This window comes from Neolamprologus brichardi, chromosome 23 (assembly GCF_056152115.1).
Source record: "Neolamprologus brichardi isolate AB-2024 chromosome 23, ASM5615211v1, whole genome shotgun sequence".
Classification (NCBI taxonomy): Eukaryota; Metazoa; Chordata; class Actinopteri; order Cichliformes; family Cichlidae; genus Neolamprologus; species Neolamprologus brichardi.
The window spans coordinates 18,143,239-18,161,251 of record NC_142125.1 but is presented as its reverse complement, the minus strand read 5'-3'; the positions used below and the strand labels follow the sequence as shown (position 1 = coordinate 18,161,251).

General features: G+C 39.8%; 1 protein-coding gene across 1 annotated transcript; it reads right to left on the bottom strand.

Annotated features, from left to right (window-relative positions):
• Positions 1–377: 377 nt before the first annotated feature.
• Positions 378–3,078, bottom strand: LOC148096077 (uncharacterized). Its single transcript, XM_087836433.1, has 3 exons — positions 2,715–3,078; positions 2,026–2,160; positions 378–694 (listed from the first exon to the last, which is right to left on the bottom strand). The coding sequence occupies exons 1-3, from the start codon at positions 3,076–3,078 to the stop codon at positions 378–380; spliced, it is 816 nt and encodes a 271-aa protein (XP_087692559.1).
• Between the last annotated feature and the right edge of the window lie 14,935 nt (positions 3,079–18,013).

The window sequence follows — 18,013 nt, the reverse complement described above, 5'->3', positions numbered from 1 at the left end:
TAGTGAAGTCCTGCTGCTGGTATATAAATGTGGGAATGTGAGGTTTTGCCTCATCTGACCTTCCCTGAAACAAACATTGTCTCAATGGAAACATAGTCTATGTTCTTAAACCTGTAGATCTGGTTTGGTATTCATGGGTCTTTCACAGATGACTGGTTTTTACAGTGGTTTTGAGTTCTGGCTTATCCACCTTAAATCTGAAAGCACTTTGAAGCAGGTTTGGCCAAAGGTCACATTCTCGGGTTCATATCATATCATCATATCATATCTGAGGTCAATTAATCTTGCAGGTATTTCTTTAAATGGTCGTCAAATAGAGAAGCAGGAAGTCTTCATTGATGACACTGACTGTCCACCAGTTCTGAACGCAGCAAGTATCATCCACCTGTCCAGGTGTGTCCGTCAGCGTCGACGCAGTGTGGACTGAGGAAGCTGAACATTGTAGTAAATGCACTCTGTAGCAGGAGCAGGAGATCGATGGGAGAGCTTGATCTCCTCGTACTGAAACACAACAGCAGCACTGAGTACAGGACAAAGTAGCACTGAAGGAGAACAATGAGCATGAGCTGCAGGGTCACCTGTACACTTTGAGTTACCTGTGGAGCCTCCAGCCTCTCACTGGTCCCAGCTGGAGGGAGGTTTGCCTGATACTTGCTGATTCTCCTCTTAAGAGACAGCGATACACAACTCAGACCTGCCAACAGACCATCAGAGGAGTCACTTCACCTTCACACTCACATCAGCACTCATCACATACAACACATTTCTCCACTGTGCAGAGAAACCTTTCAACATCTGGCACAACATCTACACAGCAGAAGCACAGCTGAAACATCTGGCAGAACATAGAGAGAGGAAGTTGAGTTTTTAAACTGTGACTGGAAGCTGCTGCAGGTCTAAACTACACTCTGTTCAGAAACAAGTATGAGCTCTAATTCACAGTAACACTGATCTCTTTCTACACAAACAACAAACTGCTGCTCTGCTGCTATCTCACACTCTAAATAAAAGACAAGAAAAACATGTTAACAAGTTAAACTTTCAGCCTTCAGGAAGTCCAGTTAGCTCCTCCTCCCCCAAAATGTGACACCTGATAAGTTTATAAAAGCTCCTTCCTCTGACTCTCTCTCAGCCAGCAGGCTCTGCAGGGCCTCAGTGTCCCCACACACATTATTACTTCTTTCATTCATTGTTATTAAAGCATTTAAACCTTATTTTTTGATTTTTATGAGATCTCTGCAGCTCCACCTTTAATATGAACATGTGGTCATGCATTTAAGAAAAATAAGAAAAGCATAATAAGTATTTCACTAGCTGGGCCCACGACCGCACTTTAGGTTTGACAGCGTTTTACTAGGTAAAGGTGAATTGCTTGGACATGAATTGAGCTGCGGTTCGGGGAAGGCCTCGAAGGGGACGGGCGACGGCTCCCGGGCCTGACAGGTTCCGGTAGGTAGGTGTAATAAATAAAAGTGAAGAAGTTAAAGAATTGAAAAGAGGAGGGAGGGTGGGGCACGTAAACGAGAATGAAAGCTTGCAGAACTGGGGGAACCTATGAGAACCAGAAGAAGTGTGTTTGGAGGCTCCTGAAATTCTGATACATAATCTCCATTACAACAGGTCTTTAATTTAGGCCCCACAAAACTACCACTAAAGAACAATTTCAGATGATTGTGGTTTATATTAGTTTGTACTAATCATCAGAGCTGCAGCTGTGAAATACTGATACTACTGTAATTTTTTCACTAATTAATTTTTTTTTTACATAAAACATCGGCATTCATACATCAAGGACACTACTGATTATGAGTGATGACAATAATAGTCTAGCTAAATCTTTTGCAGATCTTTAACTTGAGCTCAAACATGTTTTGAAAAATAGCTTCATTACTTCTCTGAAACGCGATCTGATGGTTACACGTCTGCACCTCTAAATGCACCACGATGTTGCACGCTGTGGAGGTGTGCTGATATTTATAGAAGAGCAGAGAGTCCACAAAGATTTAGAGAAAGAAACAGACTCACAGATTACCACAAGAACGAGTGCAGCATTCAGGCTCAGAGAGATGAAAACGACACGAACACTCTGCAATGTATCCTTGTTAGATTGCTGGTCTGGGCGGTTATTGTCGGTGACTGTGACAGATGTTGCAGACACAGCTGGAGAGACAGACAGATTGCCAAAGAAATTAATGAGTGTATGAAGAAACTCATAAAGAAGCAAACTGAGCTGACATCTGAGGCTTTTTCAGATGATTAGTTTAAGATGTTTGTGATCTGCATTTTAAAAGTTTGAGATTAAGTTGTGAACTGGCCCAGCCATCAACACTTTTTAACAAATTGGTTCCTTTGAAGCCTCAAAGTGTGGACGATTGTTGGGCTGTGTGTTACACAAAGGTACAAAGTTACTGTAAGAAGCTGCCTTGAGTTTCAGTGACGACCTCTCAGACACTGACTAAAGGAACAAAACTGACCTGGTTGTAAGAACACAGAGTTCTGCATAACATTTGAAGCCTGTTTATTTTCAAAGGTCAAAAATTTGTTTGTTATCCAGACACACTGATTCTATTTAATGACGTCTTCCTTTTGCTGAAAGATAACTCTTATGTAGCCAATCTATGTGAAACTTCCGGTGTGAAATTTAGCTTTGGACATATTTGTGCTTCTGTAGTTTTCAGCATTACAGAAAAAAAACCCCCAAAACTTTTACTTACCTGAGACGAGGCTGAAAGTGTCCACAAACTGAATGCTGCCACCTCTCTTGATGCCACAGAAGTAAAGCCTGCAGTCCTCTGCTGTCAAGTTTTTAATTACAAGTTTGTTTCCCAGGATTGAAAATTTGGTTTCAAAACCAGGAGAGTAGTAGGTAGAGCCTGCTGAGGAAAACCTGCGGCCGATACATGCTCTGAACTGACGGTGGATCTCCATGTACCAGTATCTGTCTGATGTCTGATTGGAGCAGGTTAGAGTGACATTGGTCCCCAGCTCTCCTCTGACCTCGGTCACGTTCTCGGCCTCTGCACAGAGCAGAACCACCAACAGGATCATCCACAGGAGAACCATGATCAGCTTCAGCATCAACAACAAGACGGAGTCGTCTAAAAGCAGCTCAGCTCTGATGGACTCTGACACAGAAGTGCTCTACACTTCCTACTTCAGGTGGTGATTATGTCGTGTGTAACGCCTTAAGACAAACCACAAATACCAAGTAACTCTACAGGAAGTGAAACTTGCGGGAAAGACAAAATACAAAGGGAATAAAATGTCATTCCAATACAGCACATTTTAATTGAAATCCTAACAAAAAACAATAACAATTATATCAAAGTAAATAAGAAACCCGCTATTGAATTAAACTGTAAAACAGAAAAGACACAGGGGTATAGCAGAGGCTAAACACCAGCAAACCATGCAACAACACACACACACACACACACACGCACACACACACATACATACATATATTTATATATATATAAATTCTTTGCCAACATTAAGCAAGCAATGCTAACACATTAAGAAACAGAAAGTAATTGAATAATCCATCAAACCAGTTGAAACCAAATCTGAACTCTAACATTGGGAATATCTATTGAAGCACACAAAGCAACACACACATAAATAAATGAATGAATGAATAAACAACTAAATAAATAATTTCAGATACAAAACACAAACCCTAGAACAAAAACCAGAGACCCTAACCCTCTGTCTGGCATGCTTCACAAACAAATGTTTTTTTTTTGGTTTTCTTGCTCATGCGATCTGCTTGGCACAATTCCTGTGATACCACCGTGGGCAAATGTCACAGCCAATCTGAATTACACAAAAAAACACAAGTATTATGTTGAAATGGTTAAATAAATATGTAAAAGGTTGCAAAATACTTGTATCATAAAGCAGTCCACCATGCCTTACAACTACAGTAAGTCGTGTGAAGTGTTTACATGGTCTGTGAATTACATTTTGTTATGTGATTTATTTTTTTTCACCTTTTTTCAGCTGACACTAAGAGAGAAACTTAAAACATAAGCATTTAGGTAGTGAGTGTCACCGTCGCGGTTCCCACAGTAATGGGTTACAGCACAAGTCAGTCAGGTCATCTTGAACAAGAAATAATTTACTTTTAATAATCATTAACTCTGTTTGCATGACTAAATAATAAGACTATAGCAATACTATATTGTAGCGTTTGACCCGATAGACATACGCTGGGGCGATTCTTTTGACAGCAAAAACTTTTTATTTAGTGATGTGGGTTTATTCACAGCCACTCCCGCTCTCTGCAACTGTCACGTCCGCTCTCCCTCCGACTGTCACTGTCAACATAAAAAGACACACAATCAATGTCGGAACCCAGCACACCTGTCGACCCCGCCCCTGCACCGCCCCGGGAGCTCACTGTGTCACCCCTCCTCTGCAGCTGGCCAGAGACCACACCCACGCCACATATATAAATACTCCAAACACGTTCAAGCTAAACGTTTGTAGTTTATCATTTAATTTATATTTGTAATGATAACTGTATTCTCAAGAAGCCAGTCTCTTGTCTCAGGGTTGCAATGCTTGAAGCTGAGTTACTGAACTCTACTGGCACATCATCCAAGATGCTCTCTGCAAACTGTGAATAAAATATGCAACAATGCAGTCATTATTTGAAGTAACATTTGGTTTTCCAAAAATTGCATTCATATTAAGTTTTTGACATTCATATTAAGTGTTGAGACACTGGAGGAGACGGAGTGGAGACTACAACCAAAAGAAAGCGGTTTTATTGAGGCTGGTAAACATGAACAAAACTCCAGCAAAGACGGAACAGGAGCGACAACTAAACTGGGAAACTAATTATGAAAACTGTTATGAAACTATGACAAATCTGAACCAATTAAGATGACTATCACGACTATGATGACTACAATGACTGTTTTGATGAGACGTGAAGGTAAAATACACAGATGACCTGACAGCAAACAAAGGACGACAGAGGTCTTAAATACAGACATGAGGTGATCGGGGAAAGTGGAAACACATGGGCAAACAGCTAACTTAAATGAACAAAATGACATCACAGGAGAAGAATAAAATTAAACACTTTGAGCAAAGAAGCACAAAGAACAGCAAACATAACAACACGGCATGACATAAACTAACAAGGGAGGCTCAACAACATGAAACACACAGACAAGAAACACATATCACACTGACTCGGAGGACAACAACTGGCTTACACAAGGGGACATAGATGAAAACCTAAAGTAAAATAACACTTTATTACTTCTGAAATTAGAATACCAACACAAGACTCAACATATTATCTATATAACGAGAAATCGAAAATACAAAATTAATTCAAAATGCTGGCTCAAAGACATAGCCCCTGACAGAGCTATATGCTGAATGTTCACACATCATCTTAACTGACATACGTATATACAGTCACTGTACACTTTATCAGTTACACCTAAAAATCTGCTTGTTAACACAAATACTCAATCATGTTCCAATCACATGGCAGATGTGCATTGCTATGTAGACAAAATGACCTTCTAAGGTTCTCACTGAGCATCAGAATGGGGAAAAAATAGATTGAATTGACTTTGTTGTTGGTGCCAGACGGGCTGGTCTGAGCATTTGTGGAACTAATGATCTACTGAGATTTTCACAGAAATATCTCATAACAGAATGATCCCAAAGACATAAAACATTCAAAGAGTGGGAGCTGTTTGGGAAACTTCTCTTGATGATACATAACAGAGAATGTCCAGAGTGCTACAACTGATAGGAGAACTACATAAACACAACATAACTAACCATTTACAACCAGTAAATTCAAACCTTAAAACTAAAAAAAAGTCCTGGCTCTGATGGTTTTATTAATGAATTTTATAAAAAGTTTAAAGAAAAAGTTGTCCCCTTATTACTAAAAGCTTATCATCAGACTGGGACTATGGTGTCTTCTTGGAATGATGCTTTAATTGCTGTAATTCATAAAGAGGGCAAGGGTCCTACAAATTGTCAATCATACAGGCCAATTTCATTACTCAATACTGATTTGCGCAGTCTCACCTCAACCTTAGCCAAAAAGATTTAGTAAAAGTAGTACACATGTTATAAATCCAGATCAAACGGGTTTCATTGCAGGAAGGCACTATGTTCGTAGACAGCTGAACTTAATGTCTTTGTACAAGACCAGACAAGAAGAAACAATGATTCTGTCTTTGGATGCACAAAAAGCATTTGACAGTTTCCTGGCAGAACTTGGGACCTACGCTGAAAGATTTAAATTTGGGCCAAACTTTATTAAATGGACACAGATTCTTTACTCTAACCCAATTGTGGCTGTACGAGTAAATGGAAGAATATACTCAAGATTTCCACTGGAACGTGGGTGTAGACAGGGATGCTCACTGTCGCCCCTGCTGTATTGAGTATTGTATTGTATTGAGCCTCTGGCGCAGTTAATTAGAGATGCACATGAAATTCATGGCCTTTCAATTAATGGAGAACAGCATAAATGGTCCATCTATGCAGACGACATACTTTTATACATTTCAAATCCTGCAGTTAGTGTACCTCATTTGAAAGAAATTATCGGCAAATACGGTTACCTTTCTGGGTATAAAGTTAATATTGACAAAACATTGGCTATGGATACAGGAGGAAATATCTCACAAACATTCAAGGATCAAAGTGGTTTTAGATGGTCAAACGAAGGTATCAAGTATTTAGGAATTAAAATCCCTCACTTATGATTAGATTTGTTTTAAGTAAATTATGAAGTTGCAATTGCAAATATAAAAAAAAGATTTAGAGCGATGGGCAGTCATACGTCTGTTTTTCCTGGGTCAGATTGAGAGTATACGTATGAATGTATTACCAAGACTTTTATACTTTTTTCAGATGCTGTCTATAAACATTCCTGACTCTACATTTGGTAATTTAGATAAACTTTTTTCCAAATTCATATGCCAAGGCAAACGTCCAAGGATCAAGTTTCAAACATTAAAACGGTCAAAACTGCAGGGGAGATTGGCTGTTCCAAATCTGAAATATTATTTCTGGGCAATTCAGATGAGACCCCTGACTGTATGGATATGATCTGTCTGAAACTCAATGGCTAAACATTGAGAAGACAATATGCAAAGGATCACCGAATCCCTGCTTTTTTCTAGCATTTTACTTGTGCATATGGGGGAATGGACAAGGGTTACACTAAAGATTTGGTGTAGAATCAAACAATCATTTGGTCTTCCAAAAGAAATTTCAATTTTATCAAGCCTTACCTCCCTGCAGGGTTTTCCTCCTATTGTGGAAGACACTGGCTTCAAAACATCGTCGCGTCGCTGTGACGTAATAGGTCTCGAAATGCGTACTCGAAGCGTGCGGTCACTAAATTGGGACACAGCCTATGTGTTCGCCCTGCGACAGACTGGCGACCTGTCCAGGGTGTACCTCGCCTCTCGCCCTATGACAGCTGGGATAGGCTCCAGCGCCCCTGAAAAGGATAAGCGGAAGCGAATGGAACCCTACAACTCCTGACACTTGTTGGCGAAATTGTGGTACTCACTTACTGACCCATTCATACATATTCTGGTCATGTCCAAAAATTTGGAATTACATATTTAAAGCTCTCAGTACAGTTTTCCAACAACCATTAACAAAGGACCAACAGTTAGCCATTTTATGAGTACTACCAGGAAACAATAAAAAGTATCTCTTAAGAATCTTACTTACAGCAGCTCTAAAGTGTATCACCATTAAATGGTTAATTCATGAACCACCTTCATATAATATGTGATAAAGTAAGAGAGATTTATCAGATGGAGGAAAAAACATTTGCTCTGCAGATTCGGAGAGAATTGTTCAGTGAGCGACGGCGACCCATACATGCTTTATTGTTTCAATAATCTAGCATAGGTTTGCTTCACTTTGTTCATTTATTGCTACCAAGATTGTCCCATCTTATTTAATATTATGTGAAGTTTTTTGTCTTGTTTTCTAGTATTGTTTTGTGTTTCATTTTTGCAGTTTTTTATTTATTTATAACTTGTACTTCTACATTGCTGTCCCTGTTCCTGTATCTGTTCAACTTGTGAACATAAGATAAGATAAGATAAGATAGAACTTTATTAATCCCTCGGGTAGGTTCCTCTGGGAAATTTGTTTTCCAAAAAGCACAGCACCGACAGAAGTTACAGAGTCAAGAATATTATATATATATATATATATATATATATACACACACACACACACACACATATATAAATACAAAGACATATATAGATAAAATATACAAAGGGGATAAATAGAATAAATAGGAATAAAAATAAAAATAAAAATACAAGTGAATTGCACATTTCAAGTATGATTGTTAACAAAAAGTATTGCACAAAGGTATTACACAGTGAAGTGGAGAGACACTACAGCTTAGTTGTTCCCCCCTCCTTTGTCCTCCTGTTTCCCCTCCCTCTCCCCTCCAGAGAGGAGTTAAACAGTTTGATGGCGTGTGGGACAAAGGAGTTTTTAAGTCTGTTGGTTCTTGTCTTTGGGAGAAGCAACCTGTCACTGAACAGACTCTTCTGGTTGTTTATGGCCTTATTGACAAGTATAAGTTGCAAGATTGTAAATTATAGTAAAAATTGAGTTTAAAAAAAGAACTTACAAAAAAGAAATAACTAAAAATAATTTCAAATAATTACTTATAATCGGATTTCTCACAATTCAGTCAAGATTTGTCTTGATGATTAAAGGTAACATTTAAAGAAGAAACATTCTGACATATTTTACATTTAAATGTACTCAGCAAATAGATCCATTAATGAGGTGCTGGCCTTAAATACTGCTCTGAATCATGATCTTGTGGTTACATTTCTGTACCTCTAAATGCCCCAAGACAAAAGAACTGGTAGTTGACTTCAGAAGGAGGAAGTCCGAGCTGCAGCCTGTCAGCATCAACGGGGAGTGCGTGGAAAGGGTCTCCAGTTTCAAGTTTCTGGGAGTGCACATAGACACAGACCTCCAATGGAGCTCTAACACCTCTGCGGTCTTAAAGAAGGCCCAACAGCGTCTCCACTTTCTGAGAATCCTCAGAAAAATGGACCTGAAGAAGGAGCTGCTGACTGTCTTCTACCACTGCTCCATTGAAAGTGTGCTGACATATTGCATCGGTGTATGGTTCTCCAGCTGCACCACAGCACACAGAAAGGCACTCCAGAGGGTCATCAATATGGCCCAAAAAATCATTGGACATCCTCTTCCCTCCCTGAAGGACCTCTACAGCACTCTCTGTCTCAAGAGGGCACGCAGCATCCTACGGGACTGCACACACCCAGGACACCGGGTGTTTAAGCTGCTGCCGTCCGGCAGGAGGTTCAGGCTGCTGAGGTCCCGGACAAATAGACTCAAGGACAGCTTTTACAACAGGGCAATAGCCCTGATCAATGCAAATAGCTGACCTGACTGGCTACCTCCCTGGACTTTTTTAGGGGGGAGGTAACAATGTTTAAAACAACAATAACAATAATAATATTTATATTTATAACAAGGTGCAATAATAATTAATGTGCAATAATAACAGTGTGCAATACACATACACTTATTCTTCTTTTTTATTACTAAGTTAATATACTGTGTTGTGTTGTTTGTGTTGCGTTGCGATGTGTCATATCGTGTCGTGTTGTGTTATATGTAGTGCCGACGTAGGACAGTTTTCCAATTTCATTGTACTATTGTACTATGTATGACTGTGCAATGACAATAAAGAGTTATCTTATCTTATCTTATCTCTCTTATGACACTACACGTGGATATTAATAGAAGTGCTGTTCAACCACAAAGGGACACACTCACAGATTACCACCAGAATGAGTGCAGCACTCAGGCTCAGAGAGGTGAAGAGGACATGGTCACTCTTCAATGCTCCCCTCGTTGGAGTTACATCTGGAAGAAGAAAATTAAAACAGGTTGAGCAAGAAATTAAAGAGTGTTTGAAGAAACATGTCTGAGGACTTTTAGCTGATCACTTTAACAGTTTCTGATCTACATTTTAAGAAAAGTTTGAGAAGGATGTTGCAAACTGGGCCCAGCTATGAATACTTTTTAACAAACTGGTTCCTTTGAAGCCTCAAAGTGTGGATGATCATTGGGCTGTCTGTTTCACAAAGGAACAAAGTTACTGTAAGAAGCCGCCTATACTTTCAGTGACGGCCTTTTAGGCACATGAAGTGTTTTTATTTCCAAAGGTTTGGACCCATGTGAGACTGACAATAGTTTTATTTACAGCTGATTTCCATAAATAAGAAATAATGCCTTGGTCACATCTTGTTGAAGTATTTTCATGCAACAATTATCTTTAACTGGATCAAGAGTTAATCTCTGTCTGTGTAATTAAATCTCAAATGTATTTACCAGGCTTTCATGTGACTCTCTGCTCTCATTGGACATTGCAGTCATTCAGTTCAAAGCTGAGGACCCGCCCACTTCCCCTCACTAAAGGTTAGTTCATGGCTGTATCCCAATTCAGGGTCTGCAGCCTTAAAGTACGCAGCCTTAACGGTCCACAAGGGCCACGTACTCAAAGACCATTAAGGCCGGAAGTGCGAGGCTTGTGAAATGGGACGGTCTAGCCTCCTTCGCGCTGCCCAGGTTGCCTAGCGACCATGATACTAACAGCTGGAAACGTTTCATACAGCTTTGTTTGACAGAAACGAAGGAGAAAATCTTTTGAACCACAAATGCCAACAAACTCTACAGGAAGTGAAAACTTTTTACCTCCAGCCTGAAGTCTGCAGCATGGTGCTTTGAAGACCGATTATTATTTTTTGTCATCACTGCTGATGTAGAGGAGTGTTTTCCAGTGTTAACTGAGAAAGTCTGAATTTAATAAAATATTTAAACCAGTTAAGAGCCAAACAGCCTGGACTCCTACACAGTGTTTCAAGTGCTCAATGAGTAAGTTGTGATTGCAATGTCAAAAGCAGCACTCAAGTGAACTGAAATGGAACCATCAGAATTAGCATCAAGTAGAAAATCAATTGTCATATTCAAATAATGAGACTTAGTACAATGACAGGTCCTGAAGTCTGATTAAACGGCCTCATAGATGTTGTTCTTGTCTAGAAAGAATGAGAGTTGAATTAAAAACAAACTTTTTTAAAACTTAAGCCTAAAATAGCAGTTTTGATGTACATCAATAAATATTCAGGATATTCACTTTTAAACTTCTTTAAGAAGGACTGGGGACTAGACTACTGCATGCTTAAAACACCTTTTGGTGTAATCAAGATTTTATTGAGATGAAATGAATCTAACAGCAATCACTGAAACTGTGTTTTTGGTAATGGACTTGGGTGTTCCAACACTGATATGAAGACCAAAGTCAAAAATCTTGAGCTGTCAGTTATACACTGTTGTACTGTTATACAGCATGCGTAGTCTCAATTGACCCTTTCCTAGAAAACAATAAGCCTGTAGTTGTGCTGCTTTTTAGCTTTTGCTAACTTTAGCATTCTTTGTTTTTTGGCACCTTCAGCCCTTTACATTCTCTGTTTCCTTCCCTTTTACTTTTTTCACAGTATGTTTTGAAGCACTCAATGTACATTAAAGCTTTGCATTTCTCACATGCATAGATGGTGCATTTATCACATAGATGACATCTCAGGAATCGATTCCCTGTGTTTATTAGCCAAATTTTATTAGAGAATTTTGGTCATAACCTGCCTGATCTTGAACAGTAGCTAGTAGGGATCTCCTTCCATGGCTCAGTGGTTTGTGCCAGACCTTTGCAGGTGAGCATATCCTCCCATAACATCTCTGTAGAAGTAGTAGCTATTTACAAGTACACTAATGAGAGACTGTGCAAAGATGGGCCACCGTCACTCCTTGGACCGAATCATGATGTGCTCAGCATATTGTTTGATGCATTAAGGTTGACAGACTCGATCAAAGGCATGTTGATCTTTATTGTATTGCTTGACAACTGTTTTAGTATACTTCTCCACATTTGTTGAAAATAGTGACAATATCGCTGTCCTTCCAGCAGACCAGCAGTTTCTCTCTGTGTTAGAGGTTCCTCTGGGTAACCGCATGAATTCAGTCTTTGGTTTGAAGAGAACATCAAATGGATGATTTTCCCTCATTATTCCACAACTCCCACAACCTCTTATCCAGGACTGCAAGTAAAAAGGGTTTTTGTGGTGGAATTTCAAACTTTGAGGCACCTCACCTTGATCTTCAAACCAAAGAACTATACTCGGCCCCTGACATAACCCAGTGACTGGAGGAATGTGTGGCATCCTCCATATGGCTCCATATGATGCATGGGCTCACTGGATAAGGCAAACCTCCAGATCATTCATTGATCTTCTACTTAAAATGTGACATTTATGTCTTATGTTATGATAATGAAAGTGTAGGATTGATTGTAGTTCAAAACAGTTGTACACAAACCAATCAAACACTTTGTTCTGAAGCCTACCTCTTTATATGGTTTCTAATCTACACTAACTAGATAGAATATCTTTTATTAGAAATGAAAAAAAAACAACAACAAAAAAAAATATGTACACACCTTGATACCATGTGTTATCCTGACCATTAACATATTTTACTGCAAACACACCGAACATGTTTGAGTAATTGTAAAGGTGTATAACATCACTAGTCACGATAAAGATCGTGTTTACCACAAATATTTGTCCTCTGTTTATTTTAAACATACTTTACTATCCTTTTCTTTGGGAGCTTTCATGCAGCTATCTTCTTCTCAAAGTGCAGTCAAGAAGTAAACCATTCTGGTCATGTGACAATATACCTTTAACATGTGACACTGCACATCATTCACGGAAAAATGCATTGCAACATCCAAAATTCCAATATCATGCATTAATATTTTAAAAAACTAATCCTGAAAATTTTCTACAGTTTTCTAAAAATGCTTCACTCAATCAGTTGTTAGTTTACCAATGCATTTATTGTAATTACGACAAACACTGCTGCCATATTGTTTACAGTAATAAAAGACTGACAGCAGTCAGAGAAGTCCAAACAGCACCGACAGCAACAGTGCCTGTTGATGATTTTTTGGAATACTTGGACACACAGACACAGCGCAGACACATCTTCAATATTCTTTCAGTGACATTCTGGTGGGAGTGTTTTTCCTCATGCTGAAACACAGAGCACAAGTACTCAGTACACTAGTATATAGCACTGTTAGCATTAGTAGAAAATTAAAATGAGCAACAATAGAACCTTTGATTATGTGTAACAGACAGACACAGTTTCTCAGAATGAAACATGGAACCATAAACCTGTATTCTCCCTAATATCAAGCAGGGGGGACTTGTGGTTATAACATGATGTCTCATTGGAGGAGTCTGTGAGAAAATAAGTCTACTGATCACCTGATTTCTGATCATTAAACACTTTCCTGATTAGTTTATGGTCACAGTAATTAATTTTAAACAATACTGAATAACATATAAAGTTGTAAACCTTCCTCCCAGTAGAGTCAGAAACAATTAGAACTCAAGGGAAGATGTAAGGCAGGTTAAAAATTTGATCCACAAAGGTCAATGAGTGATGTAGCTTCATCTATCTTTTAGCATTAACAATTGTGTAGCTTTAGCATTGATAGTTACATGAACAGTTGTGGTATGGAGGTATTGTAGCAGTAGTTGGAACTAATCAGAATACAGTACCAAAAAAAAAAAACCTAGCATTAATGGCATTTCGCCAAATATAGCAAACATGTATCGAATGTGTACTGTAGACAGTTGTAACTGGTGTCAGTAGTTCTGTGGTTTGTTTACCTGGGAGCTCTGCAGAGTCTCTGTATTCTAGTTGGTCACAGGTTGACGTTCATCCGCCTCTCTCTGAGATTTCCTCTTCAACCACAGAGATGCAAAAACCACAGCTGCCGAAAGAGCAACTGGATCAGTTCACTATCAAACTAACATCATCACTTTGATGATGCAGGAAGAAAAACAAGAAGAATGCATTAAATTTAGTTTAAGTGTTTATGAGTCACTAACTAACATCATCACTTAGTGACTCATAAACACTTAAACTAAATTTAATGCATTCTTCTTGTTTTTCTTCCTGCATTTGTCCATAACTTGTCATTAAGTTGAACCTGGTTCTTTCTGAGTGCTCAGTGCTATCAAACTTTATCTGAGATGAATGTGTTTCACTTGTGTATTAGCAGCTTTTAATTCTAATAATGTTAATCCAATAAATAAAAGACTCACCCAGCATAAGGAGGATGAGGGCAGTAATGACGAAGGCTGAGCGGTACACGATGACGAGCTGATGACCTGATGTGGAGCTGTTCTGCTGCTGATGATCTGACTCTTTAAAATCAATGAAATAACACAAAAAGCAACAGCAAAATTTCATAGCTGATTTCAAATTTTTAAAAATGTTTAACATCAGACATTTAAAGCATGATGAAGTATTTGCTGAGTTTTGACAAGAAAAAAAGCAATGAATTGAAAAATAACATGAAAAGTGTAAATCTACCAAAGCTCAGATTTGATGAGAATAAATCGTATGAGATGGTTAGCTTCATCAGAAATGATCAAATTAGGATCAAAGATCTCCAGCATGTTGTGTATTGATTTACAGTGGCTTGCAAAAGTATTCGGCCCCCTTGAACTTTTCCATATTTTGTCACAAACATGAAATCCACGTGAAAGACCAACACAAAGTGGTGTACAAGTGAGAAGTGGAACAAAAATCATACATGATTCCAAACATTTTTTACAAATACATAACTGCAAAGTGAGGTGTGCGTAATTATTCAGCCCCCTTTGGTCTGAGTGCAGTCAGTTGCAAATAGACATTTCCTGATGAGTGTCAATGACTAAATAGAGTGCACCTGTGTGTAATCTAATGTCAGTACAAATACAGCTGCTCTGTGACGGCCTCAGAGGTTGTCGAATGCTGTGTCCCAATTCAGGGTGTGCACGCTTGAAGTACGCATTTTAAGTGCGATTACATCACCGCCACGCGTCCCAATTGGCTGTCCCAATTCGAAGTGTACTTCAAATGTGTACTCCAAATGCGCTGTCGATTTCCCCAAATATCAAGCGTGGTCCGGTGCACGCTTCGTGGTCCCATATATCCCACAATTCATAGCGCGGTGGTGGGTGTGGATAATTTTGCCGCAAAATACAGCAGAAGGGAGCGGCTGGTGTAAATCTACGGCCGGCCGGAGCGGCCGGCTGTCAAAAGTAAGTACTGAATATGACGTCACTTATTTATGTGCGAATGTTTAATAACGAAGAACATTAAAACATTGCTGTTGGCCACATGTCGGCAAAGTTATTTGAAATTAGTGATGTTTGTACTTTCAGCCTCTACATATATATATATATATATATATCATAATAATATGACAATACTATAATATTGGCCATATTATATTTACACTACCACAGTGAGATGACTTTAGTCTCATGAACAACAAGAGCTAATTGTTATTTACTAACTAATCTTAAATGACTGTTCAGTACAGAAATGAAGCCCAACAATCATGTTTTACAGTCTCGTGGTCTCAGCCTCAGATACTCAACTAATCAAAGTGATGTCATGACAAAAATGAATGACCAACAAAACATTTTTTCTCCTTCATTTATGTCACACAATCACGAGTTTCTCGCGGTTAGTATCATGGTTGCTAGGCAACCTGAACAGCGCGACGAAGGCTAGACCGTCCCATTTCACAAGCCTCTCACTTCCTCACTTCTCGTGTGCGCGTACTTCAAGCGTGCGGTCTCTTAATTGGGACACAGCCTAAGACAGACCTTCCCAAAGTGTGGGGCCCGCCCCCTGGGGGGGGGGGCGCAGAGCCATTGCAGGGGGGGGCGGCATGAAAAGGGGAAAAAAACAACAACGCTTGGACACTGCTAGCACGGGCGCCTACACAAACGCAAAGCAGGAGATGAAGCATCGCTGAATATGTTTCCAAACCAACTTCATTCTGAGCCAAAGACTAGAAAATATGGTGAAGCAAATCTTCCCTTTGGTTTCACCTGCACAAGTGCCGAGGTAGGTCTCCCTGCAGGATTGGTTTTCCCTTCCTGGGGGCGCTGGGCTCTTCAAATCACAGACAAACAGTATCCCACATTCTTGATTTTAGTTCACAAACACTTGTTGTAATGACTAACTACTCCTGACATTTTGGAGACGTTTGCTGTTTATACAGTAAAGTTACAGTGGGATACAAATAACATCAGGCTGATCCTGCCACGATTTGTTCCCTTGGTTCCAATCACGGACAAACAGTATCCCACAGTTGTTTATGTTTTTGAGCCATTTGGCACAGAGAGGCATTTTTTGAAAAATGTATTGATAGCAATGTTGAATATTATTATACAGGAAAAAAACAACTACATGTAAAATAATTACACCGTGACGCCTCTGCCTTTCTAAATAGAGGGACAGTAACTGCGTGTATATGTAAGCGTGTAAAACCTGCAGATAGTCAGATTAACAGTATTTCATCTCTATCTGCCATTCTGCAATTCATCTCATGTAAACAATAACATGGCGCACAGCTGACGTGAAAAAAGGCACATACCTTTAACGTTGCGTGATGAACTCTGTATTCCTCGTCCACACATAAACCCAAAAAAGGAGTTTTAAAAAATCTCAGTTTTCGGTGATTCCAAACGCCGTTTACGTGTGGACGAAACAGCTGCGTTTTCAAAATCATTCATGTAGGTGCGGACGCAGCGTAAAGGAGTTAGTAGTTTATTTTCTTACTACCTGCAGATTACTTGTATTTGCTTAATTGTTTGCTAAATGTTTGAGGTGTGAAATAAACTGAAATGGAGCAAAATATGGGTGTGTGTGGTTGGAGGATGTGCGCGTGCGTGCGTGCGTGCGTGCGTGCGTGTGCTCGCGAGGGGGGGGCGAATATTTTTCTTGTAAAACAAAGGGGGGCCCAGCAAAATAGTTTGGGAACCACTGGTCTAAGAGAATATTGGGAGCAACAACACCATGAAGTCCAAAGAACACACCAGACAGGTCAGGGATAAAGTTATTGAGAAATTTAAAGCAGGTTTAGGCTACAAAAAGATTTCCCAAGCCTTGAACATCCCACGGAGCACTGTTCAAGCGATCATTCAGGAATGGAAGGAGTATGGCACAACTGTAAACCTACCAAGACAAGGCCGTCCACCTAAACTTACAGGCCGAACAAGGAGAGCGCTGATCAGAAATGCAGCCAAGAGGCCCATGGTGACTCTGGACGAGCTGCAGAGATCTACAGCTCAGGTGGGGGAATCTGTCCATAGGACAACTATCAACTAACTCGTGCACTGCACAAAGTTGGCCTTTATGGAAGAGCGGCAAGAAGAAAGCCATTGTTAACAGAAAACCATAAGAAGTCCCGTTTGCAGTTTGCCACAAGCCATGTGGGGGACACAGCAAACATGTGGAAGAAGGTGCTCTGGTCAGATGAGACCAAAATGGAACTTTTTGGCCAAAATGCAAAACGCTATGTGTGGCGTAAAACTAACACTGCACATCACTCTGAACACACCATCCCCACTGTCAAATATGGTGGTGGCAGCATCATGCTCTGGGGGTGCTTCTCTTCAGCAGGGACAGGGAAGCTGGTCAGAGTTGATGGGAAGATGGATGGAGCCAAATACAGGGCAATCGTGGAAGAAAACCTCTTGGAGTCTGCAAAAGACTTGAGACTGGGGCGGAGGTCCACCTTCCAGCAGGACCCTAAACATAAAGCCAGGGCAACAATGGAATGGTTTAAAACAAAAAATATCCATGTGTTAGAATGGCCCAGTCAAAGTCCAGATCTAAATCCAATCGAGAATCTGTGGCGAGATCTGAAAACTGCTGTTCACAAACGCTGTCCATCTAATCTGACTGAGCTGGAGCTGTTCTGCAAAGAAGAATGGGCAAGGATTTCAGTCTGTAGATGTGCAACGCTGGTAGAGACATACCCTAAAAGACTGGCAGCTGTAACTGCAGCAAAAGGTGGTTCTAC